We start from the raw sequence: 23,548 nt of genomic DNA on the forward strand, positions 1-23,548 counted from the left end.
TATGATAATGATTTTAGTGTCTTTGAATAGGTTTAGGTAATGCAGAAGTCAATTTTGTATTTATCTAAAGTACTAAGTCTTCACTCACACTGTAATCCAAGATGATCCTCAATATGGCTAAAATCAAACATGCTTAGCTGTATATCTCAGCTTCTGGAACCAATATAATGATGATTTTAATCTTTGAATAGGCTTTTATGAGAATGTAGGTTTTAGGGGTTGCAGATTTCAATTGCAGATTTCAATGTTGCAATATTACTTAAAACACGGAAGTAAGTGCTCAGTAACAATAGAATCCAAAACAGCTGCCACCGCATGATTTTCTATATCTCAGTTTCTGAAGCAATAGTAGCTATCTTCGACTTCATCTGCAAGTATAATCGCCTCAGCGTTTTGGCAATTTTCTCCTCTGCAATCTCCCCAAGCTGTGACACATTTAAGTCCCTTTTTGCGACAGGAACATCCGTTATTTCCACAAGGACTCCTGGAGGATAGTTTACATTTGTATCGTACAAACTTAACAAGCCTTGTGGTGCTGTATCTAACCCCATTGTATTTGGATCCAAGTTATTGTTTGTGAGCTTTCTCCAAAGTATGACCTGCAAAAGAACACTCAGACTGTGAAAATACGCTGATCTTTTAACTAGGTGGATGCTTTTGTGGATCAAGTGATGCTTTATTTGATGATACTATTAATAAGCGAACCGCAGGCCGCAGAATATTCTTCTCTGCCACCACATAAGACAACAAATACTCTGATGCCATTTGTACCAATCTGTTCTAATGTCGCCTCAGGATCGCTCATCAAGGATGATATCTGCGGCAATTCTTCTTATCTTCTGCAACAAACTTGTCTTTCCATGTCCAAATGTTGCAGAAGCGGAGTCACAACCACTCCAGGCATTGATAAACAGGACCTGAGATGGAATGTCAATACTTCACCAACGTTGTTAATAAGGTCTTGAACTTTCCAACCCACCGATATCAGCCATATTCTGGTCCCCAGTGGCACTTCTATCTTGTCTTGAACATTGAATGAGTCTTGAAGGGTACATTCCACTATCAATGTGTCAGCATCTCCGGTACTATTGTGCACCATCCATCGACTCAGCAGCGAGATAAACCGACATTTGTTATTCTCATATTCAGCTCACAGAATCTATGAAGGTTCTCACCATGACCAGCATACCTTCCTCTGGAATGAGAAGAACAACAGTCAGTTTATTAATTATCTCTCTCCAAGTCGATACTTGGAAACCAATGGTCAGATCGTGCACAATAATACTGGAGATGCTGACACTTTAATAGTGGAATGTACCCTTTAATTTGCAAGACAAGGAAGAGAAGTACCTGTAGTAGCAGATGACACAGATATTATGAGATATACTTGTCCTTTTGATGTACCACTGAGACAAGACTATGGCTGATATCTACTTCCATTCAGAGAAGAAAGGGTTGGTGGTTTGGAAAGTTCAAGACCTTGTTAACAAAGCTGGTGAAGTAGTGACATCCCATCTCCTGTTTATCCATGCATGGAGTGGTTGCAACTCAACTTCTGCAACATTTGGACATGGAAAGACAAGTTTGTTGAAGAAGATAAAAGAATTGCAGCAGATATCATCCTAGATGAGCGATCCTGAGGCGACATTAGAACAGATTGGTACAGCTGGCATCAGATTATTTGTTGTCTTATATGGTGGCAGAGAAGAAGAGTCTTTAAACGGTCTACGGTTCGCTGCGGGTTCTTTTACAGGTCATACTTTGGAGAAAGCTAACAAACAATGACTTGATTCCAATTTAAAGCAATGGGGCTGGAAACACTCTGACATCGTACTAGCACTGGTCCTTACGAAATTTAGATGCAGCACCACAAAGCTTGCTTAAGTTTGTACGATACAAATGTAAACTTTCCTCCAGGAATTCTTGTGAAAATAACGGATGATCCTGTCGCAAAAATGGACTTAAATGTGTCACAGCTTGTGAAGATTACACAGGAGAACATTGCCAAAACGCTGAGGCGTTTATACTTTTAGATGAGAACGAAGAGAGCTACTTTTGCTTCAGAAGCTGAGATATATATTCACATGTGGTGGCAGCTTTTTGGGATTCTATTGCGACTTGTACTTCAGTGTTGTAAGCCCGGGTTTTAAGTAATTACAACAATTCTCTGACCCTTAAAACCTACATTCTCTTAAAAGCCTATTCAAAGATTAAAATCACCATTATATTGGCTTCAGAAGCTGAGATATTTAGTTAATCATGTTTGATTTTAGCAATATTGAGGGCCATGTTGGATTACAGTGTCAGTGAAGACATACACTTATGAAGATAAATACAAAATTGACTTCTGTGTCACCTAAAACCTATTCAAAGACACTAAAATCATTATCATATCTGCTTCATAAGCCAAAATATACCTAAATATAACATGTGGTGGTGGCCATTTTGGCGGCCATCTTGGATTCCAGTGTGAATGAAGACATCAGTGTTTTAGATACGTACAAATTTGAATTCTTTGACCTCTGAAATATATTCAAGGACACTAAAATCATCATCATATCTGCTTCAGAAGCGGAGATATATCTAATCATATGTGGTGGTGGGCATTTTGGCGGCCATCTTGAATTTCAGTGTGATTGAAGACATCAGTGTGTTAGATTTGTACAAATTTGAATTCTCTGACCTCTTACACCTATTCAAAGACACTAAAATCATCATCATACCTGCTTTAGAAGCTACGATACAGCTAATTATATGTTGTGGCGGCCATTTTGGCGGCCATCTTGGATAAAACGAATTCTCCAAGGAGGATTTTTTCGGATTTTGGATATAATGTTTTATGATATATTCTGCTTGTCTGGTGCAAAAATCAGCTTTTTACCATTTTTTTACCAATTTTTAGCCACTGTTTTTCCTCTTCAACGACCATACTATAATAGGGGCAACTAATCCAATTACTTCACTGAATTTTTTTAGTGATTCAAGACGAGTGGTTCATTATAGGCCTATTATGTTAAGAAATGAGTTAGATTGTAGCGGTACCTCTTTTCTTTTCATAAATAACGTACCGCGTGTCTTGAGTCACTGAAATTCCAGTGCAGTAACTGGATTCCTTGCCCCTATAATATACATAACTTTTTATAGTCCAGGAGCAAGATCTCACAGGGGCCCTAAATAAGGAGTTGGTTCATCCCCCACTACATACAAGGTTTGACACCATAGGTAGTTAGTATGGACCCTCTAGATCACTGCTAGGTAGGTAGTGGTCTCAAATTGTGGTATCACTTTTTTTACAGGTCATTTTATATATGGACATGTAATCATATAAAATCACAAAAAATAGGACACAATTAAGGGGTAGGGGAGACATAAATTCCCAGAACTCAACTTTTACTCATAATAATGAATTAATGTTGGTATGAATATGTAGCTAATTGATGGTTCTAACTTCCTAGTATTATTTGAAAGCAAACCTAGGTTTCATTAGATCATGATTGGAAGTGGCCAGTCCATACACTAGTGAAAAATCAGATTTTTCACAACAATGCGCTGGATGTGTGTTTTTGTGACATTGGCTTCAAATGTTACTGTTGTGCCAATTTCTATTTTAAAAATTAATTAAGTTTCCTTTTTTTAATTTTGTTTTTAATATCAAGCATATCTAGGCAAACTTTGATGTTCTGGTTCAAATATTTATGTATGTGCATGTTTGCTCGCGTGTTGTGTGGGTTTGGGGTAGGTGGGGGTGGGTATGTGGGGGTGGGGGTGGGTGTGTATAGGGTTCAGGGATGGGGTGTTTTACGTGTCTTAATATGTCACTTGGCTGAACTATATAAGTTCTATTAACAACATTTGTTTGGTAAGCTGCCATTCATGTAATATTTTGAATATTTATATGTGCGGGGTGAGATCAACCGCTGTTTGTCGGGAAAATAGACTGAAAATGTAAAAAATAGTTACTTTTCCACATGTAGTAGCAGCAGGGGAAATATAAACCATCATAACTCAACTTCAACTCATGATAATGAATTCATTTTGGAATTAATATGTAGCTAATTGATTGTTCAAACGTTTTAGTATTATTATAAAGTAAAGCTAACATTAATTGTCAGGTAGATAGACATAAATGTGAGAAAAGGTTACTTTTCCATGTATAACCATGTCAAATATGGCATTATTAAGGGGTAGGGGAAATAAAAACCACCATAACTCAACCTTTACTCATAATAATGAATTCATTTTGGTATCAACATGTAGCTAATTGATTGTTCTAACTATCCAGTATTATTTTTAACAGAAAAACCATAAGATAGGCATAAAATATGATAAAAATGTTAATTTTCTAATGTGTAACAGCGTAAAATATGACAATATTAAAGGTTAGGGGACGTACAAACCAACATAACTCGACTTTTATTTATTATAATTCATTCATTTTGGCATCAATATATAGCTATTTGGTTGTTGTAATCTTTTAAAGCAAAATAACCATTAATTCTTAGCTGGATAGACATTTTGGTATCAATATGTAGTTAATTGATAGTTCCAACTTTCTAGTATTACTTTAAAAGCAATTAAACCATTAGTTGTCAGGTAGATAGACATAAAATGTACAAACATGTTAATATTCCATGTCTAACAGCGTAAAATATGACAATATTAAGGGGTAGGGGGCATACAAATCACCAAAACACATGCTTTACTGATGAAAATGAATTCATTTTGTTATCAATATGTAGCTAATTGATAGTTCTAACTTTCTAGTATTATTCTAAAAGCAATTACGCCATTAGTTGTCCGGTAGATAGACATAAAATGTTTGAAAATGTTAATATTCAATGTCCAACAGCATAAAATATGACAATATTAAGGGGTAAGGGGACATACAAATCACCAAAACACAAGTTTCACTGACGAAAATGAATTCCATTTTGGTATCAATATGTAGCTATTTGATTGTTCTCATTTTCTGACATTATTTTAAAGGCAATTAAACCATTAGTTGTCAGGTAGTTAAACATAAAATATGAGAAAAATGTTAATACCACATGTCTTACAGCGTAAAATATGACAATATTAAGGGGTAAGGGGACATACAAATCACCAAAACACAAGTTTCACTGACGAAAATGAATTCAATTTGGTATCAATATGTAGCTATTTGATTGCTGTCATTTTCTGGTATTATTTTAAAAGCAATTAAACCATTAGTTGTCAGGTAGTTAAACATACAATATGAAAAAAATGTTAATACCCCATGACTTACAGCGTAAAATATGACAATGTTAAGGGGTAAGGGGACATACAAATCACCAAAACACAAGTTTCACTGACGAAAATGAATTCAATTTGGTATCAATATGTAGCTATTATTTTGATTGTTCTCATTTTCTGGCATTATTTTAAAAGCAATTAAACCATTAGTTGTCAGGTAGTTAAACATACAATATGAGAAAAATGTTAATATCCCATGTCTAACAGCGTAACATATGAAAATATTAACGGGTAAGGGGACATAAAAATCACCAAAACACAAGTTTCACTGACGAAAATGAATTCAATTTGGTATCAATATGTAGCTATTTGACTGTTCTCATTTTCTGGTATTATTTTAAAAGCAATTAAACCATTAGTTGTCAGGTAGTTAAACATACAATATGAGAAAAATGTTAATATCCCATGTCTAACAGCGTAACATATGAAAATATTAACGGGTAAGGGGACATACAAATCACCAAATCACAAGTTTTACTGATGAAAATGAATTCATTTGGGTATCAATGTAGCTATTTGATTGTTCTCATTTTCTGGTATTATTTTAAAAGCAATTAAACCATTAGTTGTCAGGTAGTTAAACATACAATATGAGAAAAATGTTAATACCCCATGTCTAACAGCGTAAAATATGACAATATTAACGGGTAAGGGACATACAAATCACCAAAACACAAGTTTTACTGATGAAAATGAATTCATTTGGGTATCAATGTAGCTATTTGATTGTTCTCATTTTCTGGTATTATTTTAAAAGCAATTAAACCATTAGTTGTCAGGTAGTTAAACATACAATATGAGAAAAATGTTAATACCCCATGTCTAACAGCGTAAAATATGACAATATTAACGGGTAAGGGGACATACAAATCACCAAAACACAAGTTTCACTGACGAAAATGAATTCAATTTGGTATCAATATGTATAGCTATTTGATTGTTCTCATTTTCTGGCATTATTTTAAAAGCAATTAAACCATTAGTTGTCAGGTTAAACATACAATATGAGAAAAATGTTAATATTCCATGTCTAACAGCGTAAAATATGACAATATTAAGGGGTAGGGGACATACAAATCACCAAAACTCAAGTTTTACTGATGAAAATGAATTCATTTTGGTATCAATTTTTTTCTCACATTTCCTTCAGTATCTACATAACAACTAATGATACTAGAACGTTAGATGAATTCATTATCACGAGTAAAAGTTGAGTTATGGGAGTTTATATTTCCCCTACCCCTAAATATTGTCATATTTACGCTGCTAGATATAGAAAATGACTTCTTCTGACAGTTTTTGTGTAACCTGACAACTAATGATCTCTTGGTTTATAATAATACTAGAAAGTAAGAACAGCCGATTAGATACATTTTGATTCCAAGATGAACACATTTTCATGAGTTAAAGTTGAATTATGGCAGGTATAAATTTCCCCTACCCTGAATATTGTCATTTTACGCTGTTAGACATAGAAAATTTACCTTTTCCTCACAGTTTCTGTATATCTACCTGACAACTAATGGTCGCTTTGCTTTAAAATAATACTAAAAAGTTAGAACAATCAATTAGATACATATTGAATTTTATTGAATAGAATTAATACCAAAATGAAGTCAATATCATGAGTAAAATATTGAGTTCTGATGATTTATTTTCCTCTACCCCTTAATATTTTTCTATGTTATGCTGATATACGAGGGAAATCAACATCAGTTTTTGTTGTTGGTATTTTTTTGGTTTTTTTAACATTTTTTATCTTTTTTCCCAGTGGTTACTCACGTCCTACACATAAGTATTCAAAATATTACATCAATGGAAACTTAACGGATTTTGTAAATGGAAGTTGGTGCAGTGTAGTGAGATAATAAGACATGTAGGCTACACCCCCCTCACCACACCCCACATACCCTATGTACACCCCGCACCACACACACACACCTCGTCCCACAGACACTCCAACAAACTCATACATATTATAATGATTGGAACTGTTACATTAATGTTTCCCTTGATATGCTTAACATTAAAAACAAAATAAAACATTGAAATTGAAATAAAAAAATAAAAAATGGAAACTTAATCAATTTTGAAAATATAAAGTGGTATAGTTGTGAGATTTGAGGTCAATGTCAAACTTCACAAAAAGTCAGATTACCACTCATTTATGGACTATATACTTCCAAATATGCTCAAATGAAACCTGTTTTTGTTTAAAAATAATACTAGAAAGTTAGGGAAATCATTTAGCTACATATTGATACCAAAATGAATTCAAAATCACGAGGAAAAGTTGAGTTCTTGGAGTTTATATCTCCCCTACCCCTTAATTTTGTCCTATTTTTGGTGATTTTATGCGATTATACGTCCATATATAAAATGACCTGTAAAAAAAGTGATACCACAATTTGAGACCACTACCTACCTAGCAGTGATCTAGAGGGTCCATACTAACTACCTATGGTGTCAAACCTTGTATGTAGTGGGGGATGAACGAACTCATTTTTTGAGGTTGCTGCTCCTGGACTATGATACCAGTGTACTATTATTTTTGAGAAAAATGCAAAAATAGTCACAAATTTATCAAGGGGTGTAGTACCACCTTAATATATGAATTTTAAGACCGCTGTAAAATACTTTACATTAAGTAATTAACACATGAAACAACAGGCAAACATTATGAATCTTTGTTGCTGGTTTATTATATGACTAGGAATGATGTTAACGTACTTATTCATCTGTCATTGATGTGATGATGAGAGTGTCATCCTCATCCATCTAAAGCAGGGGTAGGGCCACCTTTTTTTAACACGCTGGGCAAGAAATAAACAATGAAAAACTGCATAGGCTGCACATTTTTATTTTCAAAGTGCACCATTAAAATCATTTACAATAGGCCTAATATTAATTTTGTAAACTATGTAAATTAATTCATATGTTTCCATGTTTCTAAAGTCTAATCCCTGTCTTAAAATGTATTGAATTATGGTTATGAATTTTGAAACTTTAATAGACTGCAAAAAAATTGAAGAGGAAGTCATTCCATATCTTTATCATGGTAACTAAATTTAATAGTCCTAAGTCTACCTCTAACATGTGTCATGAACTTTATTCTGAGCTTTACAGAATTCACGGGTCATTTGATCATTATGAAAATTATTCATGTGTATTCTCTTGAATCAAGTTGTCATGGAAACCTTTGAAAAAATAATGTATACATAAATCCCAGTTATATGAATCATTCCATGTCAACGATTTACATGTTCTATAGAAAATATTTTACATCGAAATAAGAAAAAACCTCCCACGTACACTTGTACGTACCGTACATGTACATGGCTCCTTTTACCATGGACCTATGCATTTTAATAATAGTAGTATTAATATACGATTTCAGTCAAATTTTAATTTGATTATTATTTATAAAAAATTATGCAATATTATAAAAAAGTTTTCTGGCCATTTTAATCCAAACTAATGAGGTAACGAATGTTACAGAAAACTCATTATCTCATCCGCTTAACGGCAGTGTGCTTTTGTCCTAAAACACAATGAATTTGGTTGAATCCAATTGGGACTGGCATGTGTAAACATTACAATTATGGCAAAAAAAAATCAGTTTTTGAAAAAAAACCAAACTCGTTTCAAAAACATCGTACATTATGGCTTTAAATACGGTAGCTTTTAACTACTTTTTACTAACGTCTTCGGCCTTTTTGACCCACACCCCCTAAACAAAAGGACTTTCGATTATTACTTCATCAAACTTTTGGGTTATTCCCTTAAAGTTTATATTTCAAATTTCTACACACCAAGATTACTATACTTCCTTGTATTGAGATTCATCATAATATAACCGTATTAACTACGTCACATTTGTCTTTATTACACAGTCATGACAATAACAAAATTGTCAAACTTGAATATATATTAGTACCACGCCTGATGAAGGCAATTTTTTTTTTTTAAATCGTTTTTTCTTTAATTATTTTGAACATGGCAACACAATTTTCATGATTTTCCGACATACTAGGGGCCCCTTGCTATTAATATTGTAAATACCACAAAGATCGAAATGATAAATTTGAAGATTATCATTTTGGCGTGTAATTTTATTAAACTGCCTTATGGCGAATCTTACAGGGGCCCATCAAGATATGGTACAATAGGACAAACCACTATATCGCTTTAGTTTTGACAAAACACTGCACTTACATATAATAAAGCGAGAGTATGGTAAGTGTTACAATTTGAGCCATGAAGCCTATGCTTTCATCCATCTGAACCTCAAGCTGAACCCCTTGTTTCATTTTCGCTTTTGCTCGGGGCCCCTGAACTCTCGGGACTCCTGTCCACCCACTTGCTACGCCCCTGACCATAACCCTAATCCTAACTTTTACCCTAACCCTAACGATAAGCCTAACCCTAAGCCTAATACTAACCCTAAGCCTATCCCTAACCCTAAGCCTAAACCTAACCCTAATCCTAAACCGAAGCATTACCCTAACCCTAGGTTCTTATGAGTTATTCCGGCGTCTAACCCTAACCCTGACCAGAACCCGAACCTTAACCGTAACCCTAATCCTTACCCTAACCCTAGGTTCTTAGGAGTTGTTCCGGCGTCTAACACCAACCTTTACACGAACCCTAACCCAAACTATCACCCTAACCCTAATCCTAAATTTAATCCTAACCCTAACCCTTACATTAACCCTAACCCTAATCCTAAATGTAAGCCTAACCATAGCCCTAAGCCTAAGCCTAACCCGAACCCTAACCCTAACCATAAGCCTAACCCTTACCCATACCCTATCACTAATCTTAACCCTAAGCCTAACACTTAACCCTAATCCTAACCCTAATCCTAAACTTAAGCCTAACCGTAACAATAAACATAACCATAACCCTACGCCTAACCCTAACCCGAACCATAACCCTAAACTAAGCATAACCCTGACCCTGACCCGAACCATAACCTTAGCCCTAACCATAATCCTAAACTTAAGCCTAACCCGAACCCTAACCCTAACATTAACCTAACCTTAACCCTAACCCTAACCCAAGCCTAACGTAGGCACCATCTGGTATAATAATTGTGCTTAACCTTTACCCTAACCATGAGCCTAACCCGAAACCTAGTCCTAACCTTAACCCTACCCTACACCTACACCCAATCCTAACCCTATCCCTAACCCTAAGCCAAACCCTAAGCCTTAACCTAATCCTAAACCGAAGCATTACCCTAACCCTAGGTTTTTAGGAGTTGTTCCGGCGTCTAATCCGAACCCTGACCAGATCCGAACCCTAACCTTAACCTTAACCGTAACCCTAATCCTTACCCTAACCCACGTACCTTAGGAGTTGTTCCGGCGTCTAATACATACTAACCCTTACCAGAACCCTAACTCAAACCTTCACCCTAACCCTAGTGCCAAACTTAAGCCTAACCCTAACATTAACCCTAACCCTAAGCCTTACCCTCACCATAGGTTCTTATGAGTTGTGCCGGCGTCTAACCCTAACCCTTACCCTAACCGTAACCCAAACCTTAACCCTAATCCTAAACTTAAGCCTAATCATAACCCTTAGCCTAACCCTAACCCAAACCCTAATTCTAAATTTAAGCCTAACACTAACCCTTACATTAACCCTAACCCTAATTCTAAACTTAAGCCTAACCCGAACCCTAACCCTAATATTAACCTAACCTTAACCCTAACCCAAGCCTAACGTAGGCACCATCTGGTATAATAATTGTACTTAACCTTTACCCTAACCATGAGCCTAACCCGAAACCTAGTCCTAACCTTAACCCTACCCTACACCCAATCCTAAACCTATCCCTAACCCTAAGCCAAACCCTAACCCTTAACCTAACCCTAATCCTAAACCGAAGCATTACCCTAACCCTAGGTTCTTAGGAGTTGTTCTGACCCTAACCCTAACCCTAACCTAACCCTAACTCTAACCCTAAACCTAACTCAAACACGAACAAGAACCCTAACCCTAACCCTAACCTTAAACCTAATCCTAAACTTAACCTTAACCCTAACCTATACCCTAATCCTAACCTTAACCATAACCCTAATCCTAAACTTAAGCTTACCCCTAACCCTAACTCTAAACCTAATCCTAAACTAACCCTAAGCCTAAGTTACCCTAACCCTAATCCTATACCGAAGTATAACTCTAAGTCTTACCCTAACCCTAGGTTCTTAGGGGTTGTTCTGGCGTCTAATCCTAACCCTGACCCAAACACGAACAAGAACCCGAACCCGAACCCTAACCCTAACCTTAACCCTAAGTCTAAGCATAACCATAACCTTAACCCTAACTCCAACATATACCTTAACCCTAACCTTAACCCTAATCCTAAACTTAAGCTTAACCCTAACCTTAACCCTAATCCTAATCTTAAACTTAAGCCTAAACCTAACCATAACTCTAAACCTAACCCTAACCTAAGCCTAAGTTACCCCAACCCTAAGTCTAACCCTAATCCTATACCGAAGTCTAACCCTTAGTCTTACCCTAACCCTAGGTTCTTAGGAGTTGTTCTGACGTCTAATCCTAACCATGACCCGAATCCGAACAAGAACCCGAACCATAACCTTAACTATAACCCTAAGCCTAATCCTAACCTTAACCCTAACCCTAACCTATACCCAAACCGAACCCTAACCTTAACCCTAACATGCGCGTATTTGGGGGGGCTTTGGGGCGCCAGCCCCCAGGGGTAAAAGCAGGGGCGGCCAAAATGAAGCGGCGGCGGAAGAAGAAGGGCGTTTTTTTTGGCTCTTCACTTTTTCAAACGACCGAGAAAAAAATTGGGTCAACCTTTTCGGGCTGTTGAGGAAGGGGCAGCAAAATTGAATTTTCTTCAGCCCCCGGGGTTGGGGCGGCCACGGTACGCCACTGCCTAATAATAATAAAAATATTTATCTTTTTCCTGCATTTTTGTGGTAACTTTTATTCTATAGGGTAAGGGCGTTATTTATATACATTTTAAATAATTTAAATTAGCAAACTAATATGAGTTAGTCCTTACATTTCATGATAAAAAGTTTTTTGAAAATTCTCTTGCCATTTGCTAGTCTGTTGTCTGATGTTCGAATGCCATTATATTATACCAGTGTTTACTTCTTCTAAAGATGCAAACAAGATTTGTTTGGGTTAAGGTTAGGGTTAGGGTATATGATAGGGTTAGGGTTAAGGTTAAGTTTAAGATTAGGGTTAACCTGTTCTCAAAACTTGACCTTAATACTGATTGTCTTATAATAGGTGTTATAGGCACAATTATACCTGATGGTGCTTACGCTAGGCTTGGGTTATTAGGCTTAGGGTTAGGGTTAGGTTAATGTTAGGGTTAGAGTAAGGGTAAGTGTTAGGCTCAAGTTTAGGATTGGGTTAGGGTATGAGTAAGGGTTGCGGTTAGGCTTAGGGTTATGGTTATTGTTAGGATTAGGCTTCAGTTCAGGATTAAGGTTAAGGTTAAGGTTTAGGTTAAGGGTAGGCTATGGGTAAGGGTTAGCCTTAAGGTTAGGGTTAGGGTTAGGCTTAGGGTTATGGTCAGGTTTAAGTTTAGCATTAGGGTTAGGGTTAAGGTTTGGGTTACGGTTAGGGTAAGGGTGAGGGTTAGGCGCCAGAACAACTCATAAGAACCTATGGTTAGGTAGGGTAAGGCTTGGGGTTAGGGTAAATGTTAGGGTTAGGGTTAGGCTTAAGGTTGGTCTGAACCCTGGAATTATGGAAACTTTCGGGCCTCATAACTTTTAAATTGTTGGTCTAAAGTATATAAAACATATTTAGAATGGCAAAGACTTGATAAGTTCATCTGTGAGGTCAAATTTAGGCCAAAATGGCACTTATGGCCCCAAACCCCAAAAATAATGGTTTAAATAAAAATAAAAAATTTTAAAAACTGGATCAAAATATCTAGGATACGTTTTTTCATTTTTTTTAATTTTGACCAATTTCACCAAAAATATTTGAAATTTGGGCCAAAATCGGGCTTTCTTATGATTTTTTGAAAAATCAGCATTTTTGACCATTTTTGGCGCAAATTTCTCAAAGTTAGTCGAAATGAAAAAAAAATGAAAAAACGAGTCCTAGATATTTTGATCTAATTTTTAAAAATTAATAAAAAAAAAAAATTGGCCCAAGAATTTTTTTTTTACAATGCACGAAAAAGAAGTGGGCCAAAAACCGTTATTTTTGGGATTTTGGGCCAAAAGTGCCATTTTGGTCCAAATTTAATAATTCCATAATTCCAGGGTTCAGACCAACCTTAAGTTTAGGATTAGAGTTAGAGTGAAGGTTTTGGCTCGGGTAACGGTAAGGGTTAGTGTTAGACGCCGAAACAACTCCAAAGAATTGAAGGATTAGGTTACAGTTAATGTTAGGGAATGGGTTCTGGTCAGGATTAGGGTTAGACGACGGAAGAACTCCTACGAACCTACGGTTAGGGCAATGCTTCGGTTTAGGATTAGAGTTAGGTTTAGGCTTAGGTTTAGGGTTAGGCGTAGGTTTAGGGTTAGGGTTAATGTTAGGACTAGGGTTCGGTTTCGGGTTAGGGTTTGGGTTTGACGCCGGAAAAACTTCTAAGAACCTTAAACTGATTGCCTTATAATAGGTGCTATAGGCACAATTATACCCGATGGTGCCACCGTAAGGCTTGGGCTAGGGTTAGGGTTAGGATTAGGGTTAGGTTAGGGTTCAGGTTCGGGTAAGGATTAGGCTTAGGTTTAGGATTAGGGTTAGGGTTAGGGTATGCGTTAGGATTAAGGTGAGGGTAAAAGGTTAGGTTTAGGTTAAGGGTTAGGATTAGGGATAGGGCATGGGTAGGGGTTAGGGTTAGCCTTAAGGTTAGGGTTCGGGTTAGTGTTATGCTTAGGGTTATGGTCAGGCTTAAGTTTAGGATTAGGGTTAGGGTTAAGGTTTGGGTTACGGTTGGGGTAAGGGTTAGGGTTAGACGCCGGAACAACTCCTAAGAACCTATGGTGAGGGTAAGGGTTAGGGTTAGGGTTAGGTTTAGGCTTAGGATTAGGGTTAGGGTTAGGCGTAGGCTTAGGATTAGACTTGGGGTTAGGCCTAGGTTAGGGTTAATGTTAAGGTTAGGGTTCGGGTTCGAGTCATGGTTAGGGTAAGGTTTGACACCAGTAGAACTCCTAAGAACGTTAACTGATTGCCTTATAATAGATGCAATAGGCATAATTATACCCGATGGTGTCTACGTTAGGCTTCGGTTAGGGTTAGGATTAGGGTTAGGTTAGGATTCGGGTAAGGGTTAGGCTTTGGATTGGGTTAGGGTATGTGTTAGGGTTATGGTTATTGTTAGGGTTAGGCTTAAGGGTTAGGTTTAGGTTAATGGTTGGGATTAAGGGATTGGGCAATCTTGTTTCAAATATCTCCGAAATGAGAGAAATTTGCCATGTTTGCTGTGAATTTTTGCCTAGCAATATTGATCATAGGTTCAAAATTGATGGTGCATATCAATGACCAAACTCTCTAGGTTTATATTTGAGCCTGATCACTTGTGTAAGGTCTTAGGAAATTATGTAAATAGGCGTGTATATTTGATGCTACATTATTGCTCACGCACTTTCTAGTGGCAACGAAGATTTCATGAATTTGCTTTGCGTCGATTTCGCCAGAAGTTCGTCTTAATATGTTGGACACTCTATATAAATAATTACGGTACTTACTTTCAACTTGAGGGTAAGGCATGTGCCCTAATTGGTATAGTTTGTGCACACAATTCATCGTGATTTTGCAAGCTTGGAAACGCCTATTTCTTATTGCTATTTTGTCCATCAAAATTTTAAAAATGTCCCACTTTTTAAACGAAAAAGACTTCTACACCCATTCCGTTAGCGAAGAAACCCAAATTTGTTTGTATTTAGTACATGCATCCTATTCAAACGTCCACTTTAGTGCTGAGTTTTGCTTTTATATGTCATATCTACAGAATAATTATTGATGTTATGGAATTTTTTAGCATAAATTCATTGATTTTAATATATTTTACTCACCGCCTTGCCTCGAAATTTCACACATAAGAAGGCCAAACACAAGCGTTGCACTGTGGTTATTATTTTTCTTCCGATTATTGTCTTGCGTTAGTATAAATCCACATTTTCCTGGTAATAGTCCATTGCAATACTTCATAACTGAAAACATGTGTCACTCTGAGTAACTCTGGATTCAGTATCGATATATTTATCATCATTTCAAGGGGTCTCAATGTAGGTTGTCAATGTACGCTTAATGTATAAAACCGAACTTTAGGGTTAGGGTAAGAGTTAGGGTTAGACGCCGGAACAACTCCTAAGAACCTATGGTTAGGGTAAAGCTTAGGGTTATGGTTAATGTTAGGGTTAGGGTTAGGCTCAAGTTTAGGATTAAGGTTAGGGTGAAAGTTTTGGTTAGGGTTCCGGTAAGGGTTAGTGTTAGACGCCTGAACAACTCCTAAGAACGTAGGGTTAAGGTAAGGATTAGGGTTACGGTTAAGGTTAGGGAATGAGTTCTGGTCTGGGTTAGGGTTAGACGACGGAAGAACTCATAAGATCCTAGGGTTAGGGTAATGCTTCAGTTTAGGGTTAGGTTTAGGATTAGGGTTAGGCGTAGGCTTAGGGTTAGGCTTAGGCTTAGGGTTAGGTTTAGGTTAGGGTTAATGTTAGGGCTGGGGTTCGGGTTAGGGTCATTGTTAGGGTAAGGGTTCGGGTTTGACGCCAGAAGACCTCCTAATAACCTTAACTGATTGCCTTATAATAGGTGCTATAGGCACAATTATACCCGATGGTGCTTGGGTTAGGGTTAGGATTAGGGTTAGGTTCGGGTAAGGCTTAGGCTAAGGCTTAGGGTTAGTGTATGCGTTAGGGTTGTGGTTATTGTTAGGGTTTGGCTTAAGTTTGGGGATTAGGATTAGGGTAAGGGTTAATGTTAAGGTTAGGTTTCGGATCAGGGTTAGGGTTAGGCTTAGTGTTATGGTTCAGCTTAGGGTTAGACGTATGGTTATGGTTATTATTAGGGTTAGGCTTAAGTTTAGGGTTAGTGTTAAGGGTTAGGTTTAGGGTTAAGTATTAGGGATGGGTTTAGGATAAGGGATAGGGCTAGGGTATGGGTAAGGGTTAGGGTTGGGCTTAGGTTAGGGTTAGGCTTAGGGTTAGACTTAAGTTTAGGATTAGAGTTAGGGTTAGGGTTAGACCCCGGAACAACTCTTAAGAACCTAGGGTTAGGGTAAGGGTTAGGGTTAGGGTAAGGCTTAGGGTTAGGGTAAGGCTTAGGGTTAGGGTTAATGTTAGGGTTAGGCTTAGGCTTAGGGTTATCGGTTATGGGGGTCTCCCCATCAGTCCGAAACACCGTCAGTCCGAACCACCGTCAGTCCGAATGGAATAACTATAGAATACCCCGCTCAGGTGCCTAACCTAACCCTAACCTAACCCTAACCTAATCCCAACCCTAACCCTAACCCTGTGTGTTGGGAGGTGAGATGGGTATTCTATAGCTATGCCGTCCGAATATGGGGGTTAGGTTTAGGGTTAGTGTTAGTAATCCTAAAAATAAGTACTGACGGTTGTTCGGATTGACGGTGTTTCGGACTGACGGGTGTACCCTGGTTATGGTTAGGGTTAGGCTTAAGTTTAGGGTTAGGGTTCGGGTCCGAGTTAGGGTTAGGGTTAGACGCCTAAATAACTCTTAAGAACCCAGGGTTAGGGCAAGGGTTAGGGTTATGTTTCGGTTTAGAATTAGGGTTAGGGTTAGGCTTCGTGTTAGTTTAGGATTAGGGTTAGGTTTAGGGTTAAGGTTAGGGATAGGCTTAGGCTTAAGTTCAGGATTAGGGTTAGGTTTAAGGTTAGGGGTTAGGTTCGGGTCATGGTTAGGGTTAGGCATCGGAACAACTCCTAAGAACCTACGGTTAGGGTACTACTTAGGGTTATTGTTAGGGTTCGGTTTAGGATTAGGGTTAGGGTTAGGCTTAAGTTTAGGGTTAGGGTTCGGGTCCGAGTTAGGGTTAGGGTTAGACGCCTAAATAACTCTTAAGAACCCAGGGTTAGGGCAAGGGTTAGGGTTATGTTTCGGTTTAGAATTAGGGTTAGGGTTAGGCTTCGTGTTAGTTTAGGATTAGGGTTAGGTTTAGGGTTAAGGTTAGGGATAGGCTTAGGCTTAAGTTCAGGATTAGGGTTAGGTTTAAGGTTAGGGGTTAGGTTCGGGTCATGGTTAGGGTTAGGCATCGGAACAACTCCTAAGAACCTACGGTTAGGGTACTGCTTAGGGTTATTGTTAGGGTTCGGTTTAGGATTAGGGTTAGGGTTAGTTTAGGGTTAGGTTTAGGGTTAGTTTAGGCGTAGGGTTAGGTTTACGGTTAGTGTTAGGAGCAGGGTTAAGGTTCGTGTTAGGGTTAGGGTTCGGGTTTGGGTCATGGTTAGAGTTAAGGTTTGACGCCGGACTAAGAACATTAACCTGTTCTCAAAACCTGAACTTAATACTGATTGCTAGTGCATTATACAAGGTGCTATAGGCACAATTATACCAGATGGTCCTGAGAACTAAGACGCCGGAATAACTCCTGAAAGCATGTTCTCAAAACTTATCCTTAATACGGATTGCTAGTGCCTTATACTAGGTGCTATAGGATTAAGACGTCGGAACAACTCCTAAGAACCAGTTCTTAAAACTCTGCTAGTTCTTTATGCTAGGTGCTATAGGCACACAATTAGACCCGGCGGTCTCGATGATTAAGACGCTGGAACAACTCCTAGGAACCTGTTCTCAAAACTTGCCCTCAATACTGATTAGGCTACTAGTGTCTTATACTAGATGCTATAGGCACACTTTGACTCGATGGTCCCGAAGATTAAGACACCTGAATAACTCCTAAGAACCTGTTCTCAAAATTTACCCGTCATACTGATAGCCAATGCCTTATTAAAGATGCTATATATATGCTAAATTAGAATTAGACCCGATGCTCCCGAAAATTAAGACGCCGGAACAACTCTTAAGAACCAGTTCTCAAAATTTACCCTTAATACTGATTGTTAGTGCCTTATACTAGGTTCTAGTATTAAGGGCAAGTCAGTTTTGAGAACAGGGTCTTAGGAGTTGTTCCGCCGTCTTAATCCTCAGGAGCAGTTGTTCCAACGTCTAGCCCTAACCATGACCCGAACCCGAACCCCAACACTAACCTTAACCCTAAACCCTAAGCCTAAGCCGAAGCCTAATCTTAACCCTTGTCCTAAGCCGAACCCTAATCCGAACCCAAATCCTAACCCTAACCTTAACGTTAATCCTAACCTAAGCCTAATCCTAACCCTAACCTCAGGGGTCTATCGTCTTAATCCTCGCGGGAGCAGATGTTCTGGCGTCTAACCCTAACCCTGACCTGAACCTGAACCCTAATCCTAACGCCAATGCTAACCATGACCCTAAACCGAACCATAATCCTAACCCAAATCCTAACTATAACCCTAACTTTAACCCTGAACCTAATCCTAACCATAATCCTAATCCTAACCCTAACATGGGGACCATCGGATCTAATTTGTGCCTATATCATCTAGTATAAGGCACTAGCAATCAGTATTAGTGGCAAGTTTTGGGAACAGGTTCTATGTTCAGCGTTTTAATCATCAGGAGCATCGGGTTTAATGTTCATGTTTTTTTAGATTCGGACTGATGACGTGCTTTTCAGATTCGGACTAACGACGTGTTTTTCAGATCGGACTGATGACGTGTTTTTCAGATTCGGACTGAGGACGTGCTTTTCAGATCCGGACTGACGACGTGTTTTTCAGATTCGGACAGACGACGTGTTTTTCAGATTCGGACTGACGACGTGTCGGAGTGAAGACGTTTCGGACTGAAGACGTTTCGAACTAAAATAGTGCATTTCATTTTCGGACTGATGACTGTTCGGACTGAGGACGTTTCGGACTGAAGACGTTTCGGACTGATGCGGGCACCCCGGCTTGGGGAAAAATAATTGCGTCCAACGTCCAGGCAGTCTTGCCGTCATATTGTCTGTTTTGTTTACGCTATTGGCTGTTGCCACATTTAATAATGTCGGCCACCGTCATCTGCTAGTACCGTTGTTATTGTCATTGATGTGCTAACATAGCCTGTCAGTGGTTCAGCCGAAAGCCGTGTATTTAAGACAAAATGAGGCATTTTACATGAATACGTCGTATGTAATTTATATACTGACAGTATATAAATTAGCTACATGTATTTGAACGGGGTTCCAACTTCGTCAATACTGCTGTTTTCTTTCTTTTTTGAAAAAAAATTCATTTCAAAAATACCATTATCAGTCCGGTCCGACTGCCTGATCAGGAAGTACTGTCGAATCAGGCAGTATGTTGCCGAGTTAGGCAGTATGGTATCCCACAATGCAATGCTCTATTTCAAATAGAGCATCTTTTAATATACCGTTATTTCTTGGTTTAGAGTAAAGAAGTAGGTAAAATATATAAAATTATCAATGAATGTACAATTAGTAGTAATTTTTCATCAGTGTTAGTTAAAATAAAGTTAATTTGCATATTTAAATCAAATTTTTAAAAAACCGTTAGAAATTGTTTTGTTATTTAAATTATTTTTCTCCGGTGGAATTTTTTTTCGCCCGGTGAAAAATTGTCAAATTACATGTAGCTCATGTGGGTCAAAGTAAAATATCCCCCGATCTTTTATAAAATCACCATGAACAATTTAGTCCTTAGTCTGCCGAATTCGGAAGGTTTACCAAAGCCTGTGTTGCCTAACTCGGCAACATGCTGCCTGATTCGGCAGTACTTCCTGATCAGGCAGTCGGACCGGACTGATTATGAAAATGTTATCACATGTTTTGCAACCACTGATTAATAGTAATTAAAATCGGTAAGTTAATCCCGGTATATCATAACACCAAATAATTTTGTAATGCAGCAAAAACGATGAAATGTTACATATCATGTATATATGCCAGTCATCGTATATGTCAAAACAACAACCTCCTTATTATTAGGAAGCTTTATTATATAAATCTGACATGCGTCGGTATGTCAGAAAAGAAGTTATCGTACGCCAAATTATTACGTCTAATATCTAATTATTGAATTGCATTTATTCTCAAACCTGGTCAGATTGTATAAGTTAACTAATTTTGTCAAAAAAGTGTCATAAACCGGTTTGCAATTGTCTGTTGACTTCAAGCACATCGTATTGGTTAATTAAAAAAAATACTTCTCCGTAGAACTAATCTCCATAGTTAGACCAGTTCTAAAGTTAGACCTGGTCAGAATACGGACCAAAAAGTGTTAAGGGAGAAGCCATGTCCAACCCCTTCGCAGGACGAAGGTTTACTTGGTGGTAAATAGGTAGGAATCGTTGCAACATACCGTATGCGTAGAAACTGTTGTTGATATATTCCTTAATAATGCCATTGCAGTCATTGTAATTCCGCAAAACACAATGAGCATACCAACTCGACTTCTCGGCATTAAGCCCATGGTGAAGTGTAAAGCAGTAACCATACTCGTACATTTTGTCTTAACAGTGACAGCCTCCAAAATTTTTCATTTCCGAAGGTAAGTTAGAAAAGAAAGTGACTGAGAGTAATATATGAAAAATAACTCGCATGTTACGTAGCTCGAGCCCGTGCAGATGACATGTCAATATCAACATCTAGACCAGGTTAAAACTGAGCTAAGTACCACTTGGAGAACAAGAAATTCTCATATGGTTTATCTGGACCAGTTTTGCATGGGGAACAAGAATTTCTTGGGTAAAAAGCCTGTAACCTGAGAACTTTTCCGTGAGGGCGCTTTTTTTCAAAATGGCCGCCAAAATCCAATATATATGGTTAAATTAGTCACTTTAGGGCATATTTAACCGGATTTTGGATTTTTATTGATAGTAATAATGTACTACTAAGTCAAGTTATTAATATGGAGGTAACAGGAGGTCCCAGCTGAGGGCGCTTTTTTCAAAATGGCCGCCAAAATCAATAAAAAACATATATATGGTTAAATTGGTCACTTTAGGGCATATTTAACCACATTTTGGATTTTTATTGATAGCAGTAATATACTACTAAGTCTGGTTATTAATATGAAAGTAACAGGAGGTCACAGCTGAGGGCGCGTTTTTCAAAATGGCCGCCAAAATCAATGTATTGTTAAATTAGTCACTTAAGTTGTATACTTCATCAGATTTTGGATGTCGTTATTGATAGCGGTAAAGCATTACTAGGTCAGATTATTAATACGAAGGTAATAGGATGTCACAGGCGAGGGTGCTTTTTTCAAAATGGCTGACAAAATTGAAGGAAAGTATGATATCAAAAAAAGCATCACCAATGTTACTTAAGTAGAAAAAAGGTAATAGTTGTCTTTGACTTTTTGAATTTATAATGAAGTACTTCATGGTGGTAAATATAGATTCTGATTTAAAATGGCGGCAATGATGACTACCAGAATTGCCTTTATGTATTAAAGAAGACCTCAACCTGTAAACTAGAATGATGCAAAAGTGTTGTTCCGTTTGTGCTTGGTTTCACTGATGCATTGTTTTTAATTCTCAGGATCACTCAAATCGCTATTTTCTGAAAAATCTTCATAGTCATTCTCTACTAATAGTTCTAGGACGTTGTTTCCACCATCGTATACAGTGACATCTGCTGCTCTCCACTCTCTTGCAATGAAATTTGCGCTAAGGATATATGAAGCGTCAGCGCCTGCTTACATGGTGGTAGTAAGGATATATCTGCAATCTTTTTCTCTTTTAAAAACTTTCGATCAAAGATATCTTCTTCTTCTTTTCTTCTTCCACGGTAAGTGTAACATCAATGATGACAAGCACACTTCAAGTTGCGTATGTACAAAGGATCAGGAACGCAGCTTCAAAAACAGCAGTGCAAAATATGTACAGTGCGATGTGTGATAAAAAAATCAGCACTCGGTGGAGGAATATTAGTGCTGCGGAGCCCCCCAATGCAGACTTGACAGCATTGAGGGACGGCGAGATGGCTGGATCTGTCTGAAGAAGGTTCCAGTCCTTGGCTGTTATCTGAAAGAAAAAGTGCAGGTAGACCTGGGTGTTGCAGTGTTGAAGCTGGAATCTGGAATCATGGCCTCTGGTGTTTGTCACAGATTGGGTAAGGTACTGGTTCCACTGGATGTCCACAAAGTTATATCTGATGCGATACATCATCAGTACCCGGCTCTGTTGCCGTCTGGCTTGTAGAGATTGCCACTGGAGGTTTTGCAGAATAGCAGACACATTGCTCCTCCTGTCATAGTCACTGGTGACATAGCGAGCACACATGCGCTGGACTTGATCAAGTATCTTTATGTTCTTTTGGGTATGGGGATCCCAGACAGGTGCTGCATATTCAACTATAGGCTGACATAAGTAGTGTATATACATACATGTTGCTTCTTTGGTCTTGCGTATGCAGTGACTGAAACTGCGACTGAGAAATGCACGGGTGGAGTTGGCTTTCTTAAAGATGCTGTCGATGTGGGTGTTGAAACTGAGTTTGGAGTCAATGTGGACGCCCAGATACCTGGCAGAATCAACTTCCTCAAGTGTGTGGCCATTAATAGAGTATGAGCTCTGGAGGGATTTTTCCTATTTCTGATATGGATGACTTGGCATTTTGATGGATGGAATTTCATTGTTGTTCCCACTCCTGCAGATTATCCAAGTCTTTTACTTGCAGTTGCAGACTGTCCTCGTGTGATGTAATTCTTTTATACAAGATGCAGTCATCTGCAAAGAGTCGAACCGAGGAGTTCTTGATGCAGGCTAGTAGGTCATTACCCAGGCAAAAAAAATTCATGGGTATTCCCAAAATTCAAATCATGCCATGAACATGGCATGTTCTTGGCATGAACATGGCAAGACATTCTAAATCTTTTGTTTTGTATTTGGCATGAACATGCCATGAAATCCTCTATCAAGGACTCGTGGGAATGAAATTAGGGGGTGAATTTTCAACCCATGAAAAATATAATCATTTTTGCATTATGTGACTTTTATTAGCAGTGATAGAGAAATGGTAGCGAACGGTAGCGAATTATCATGCTGTCAATCAAAATATAAATTGGGTATTAGTTAATTGGGTTGAATATGCCTGCTGCCCTCGGTCATTTTATGATAAGCATTTATTAGTTTAGCCACTCTGTTTTCCACTATCAGCGGTATCCGGGACTGGATTTTGTGTAAACTCGGAAGAAAATCTATTAATATGATGATTATTGGTATTAAATCCAAAACAATGGTCTTCATACAT

At 38.0% G+C, this 23,548-nt stretch overlaps 1 protein-coding gene across 1 annotated transcript in view; it reads right to left on the reverse strand.

Moving 5' to 3' along the window:
• The window catches only part of LOC140138790 (NXPE family member 2-like), a 44,938-nt gene extending 23,784 nt beyond the window's left edge, over window positions 1-21,154 (reverse strand). The window contains exon 1 of the mRNA XM_072160561.1: window positions 20,652-21,154. Within this exon, the coding sequence (XP_072016662.1) occupies window positions 20,652-20,786 (135 nt within the window). The 5' untranslated portion in view covers window positions 20,787-21,154. The remainder of the gene's footprint in view (window positions 1-20,651) is intronic.
• Window positions 21,155-23,548: the final 2,394 nt, after the last annotated feature.

This window comes from Amphiura filiformis, chromosome 2, assembly GCF_039555335.1.
Source record: "Amphiura filiformis chromosome 2, Afil_fr2py, whole genome shotgun sequence".
NCBI classification, from domain to species: domain Eukaryota; kingdom Metazoa; phylum Echinodermata; class Ophiuroidea; order Amphilepidida; family Amphiuridae; genus Amphiura; species Amphiura filiformis.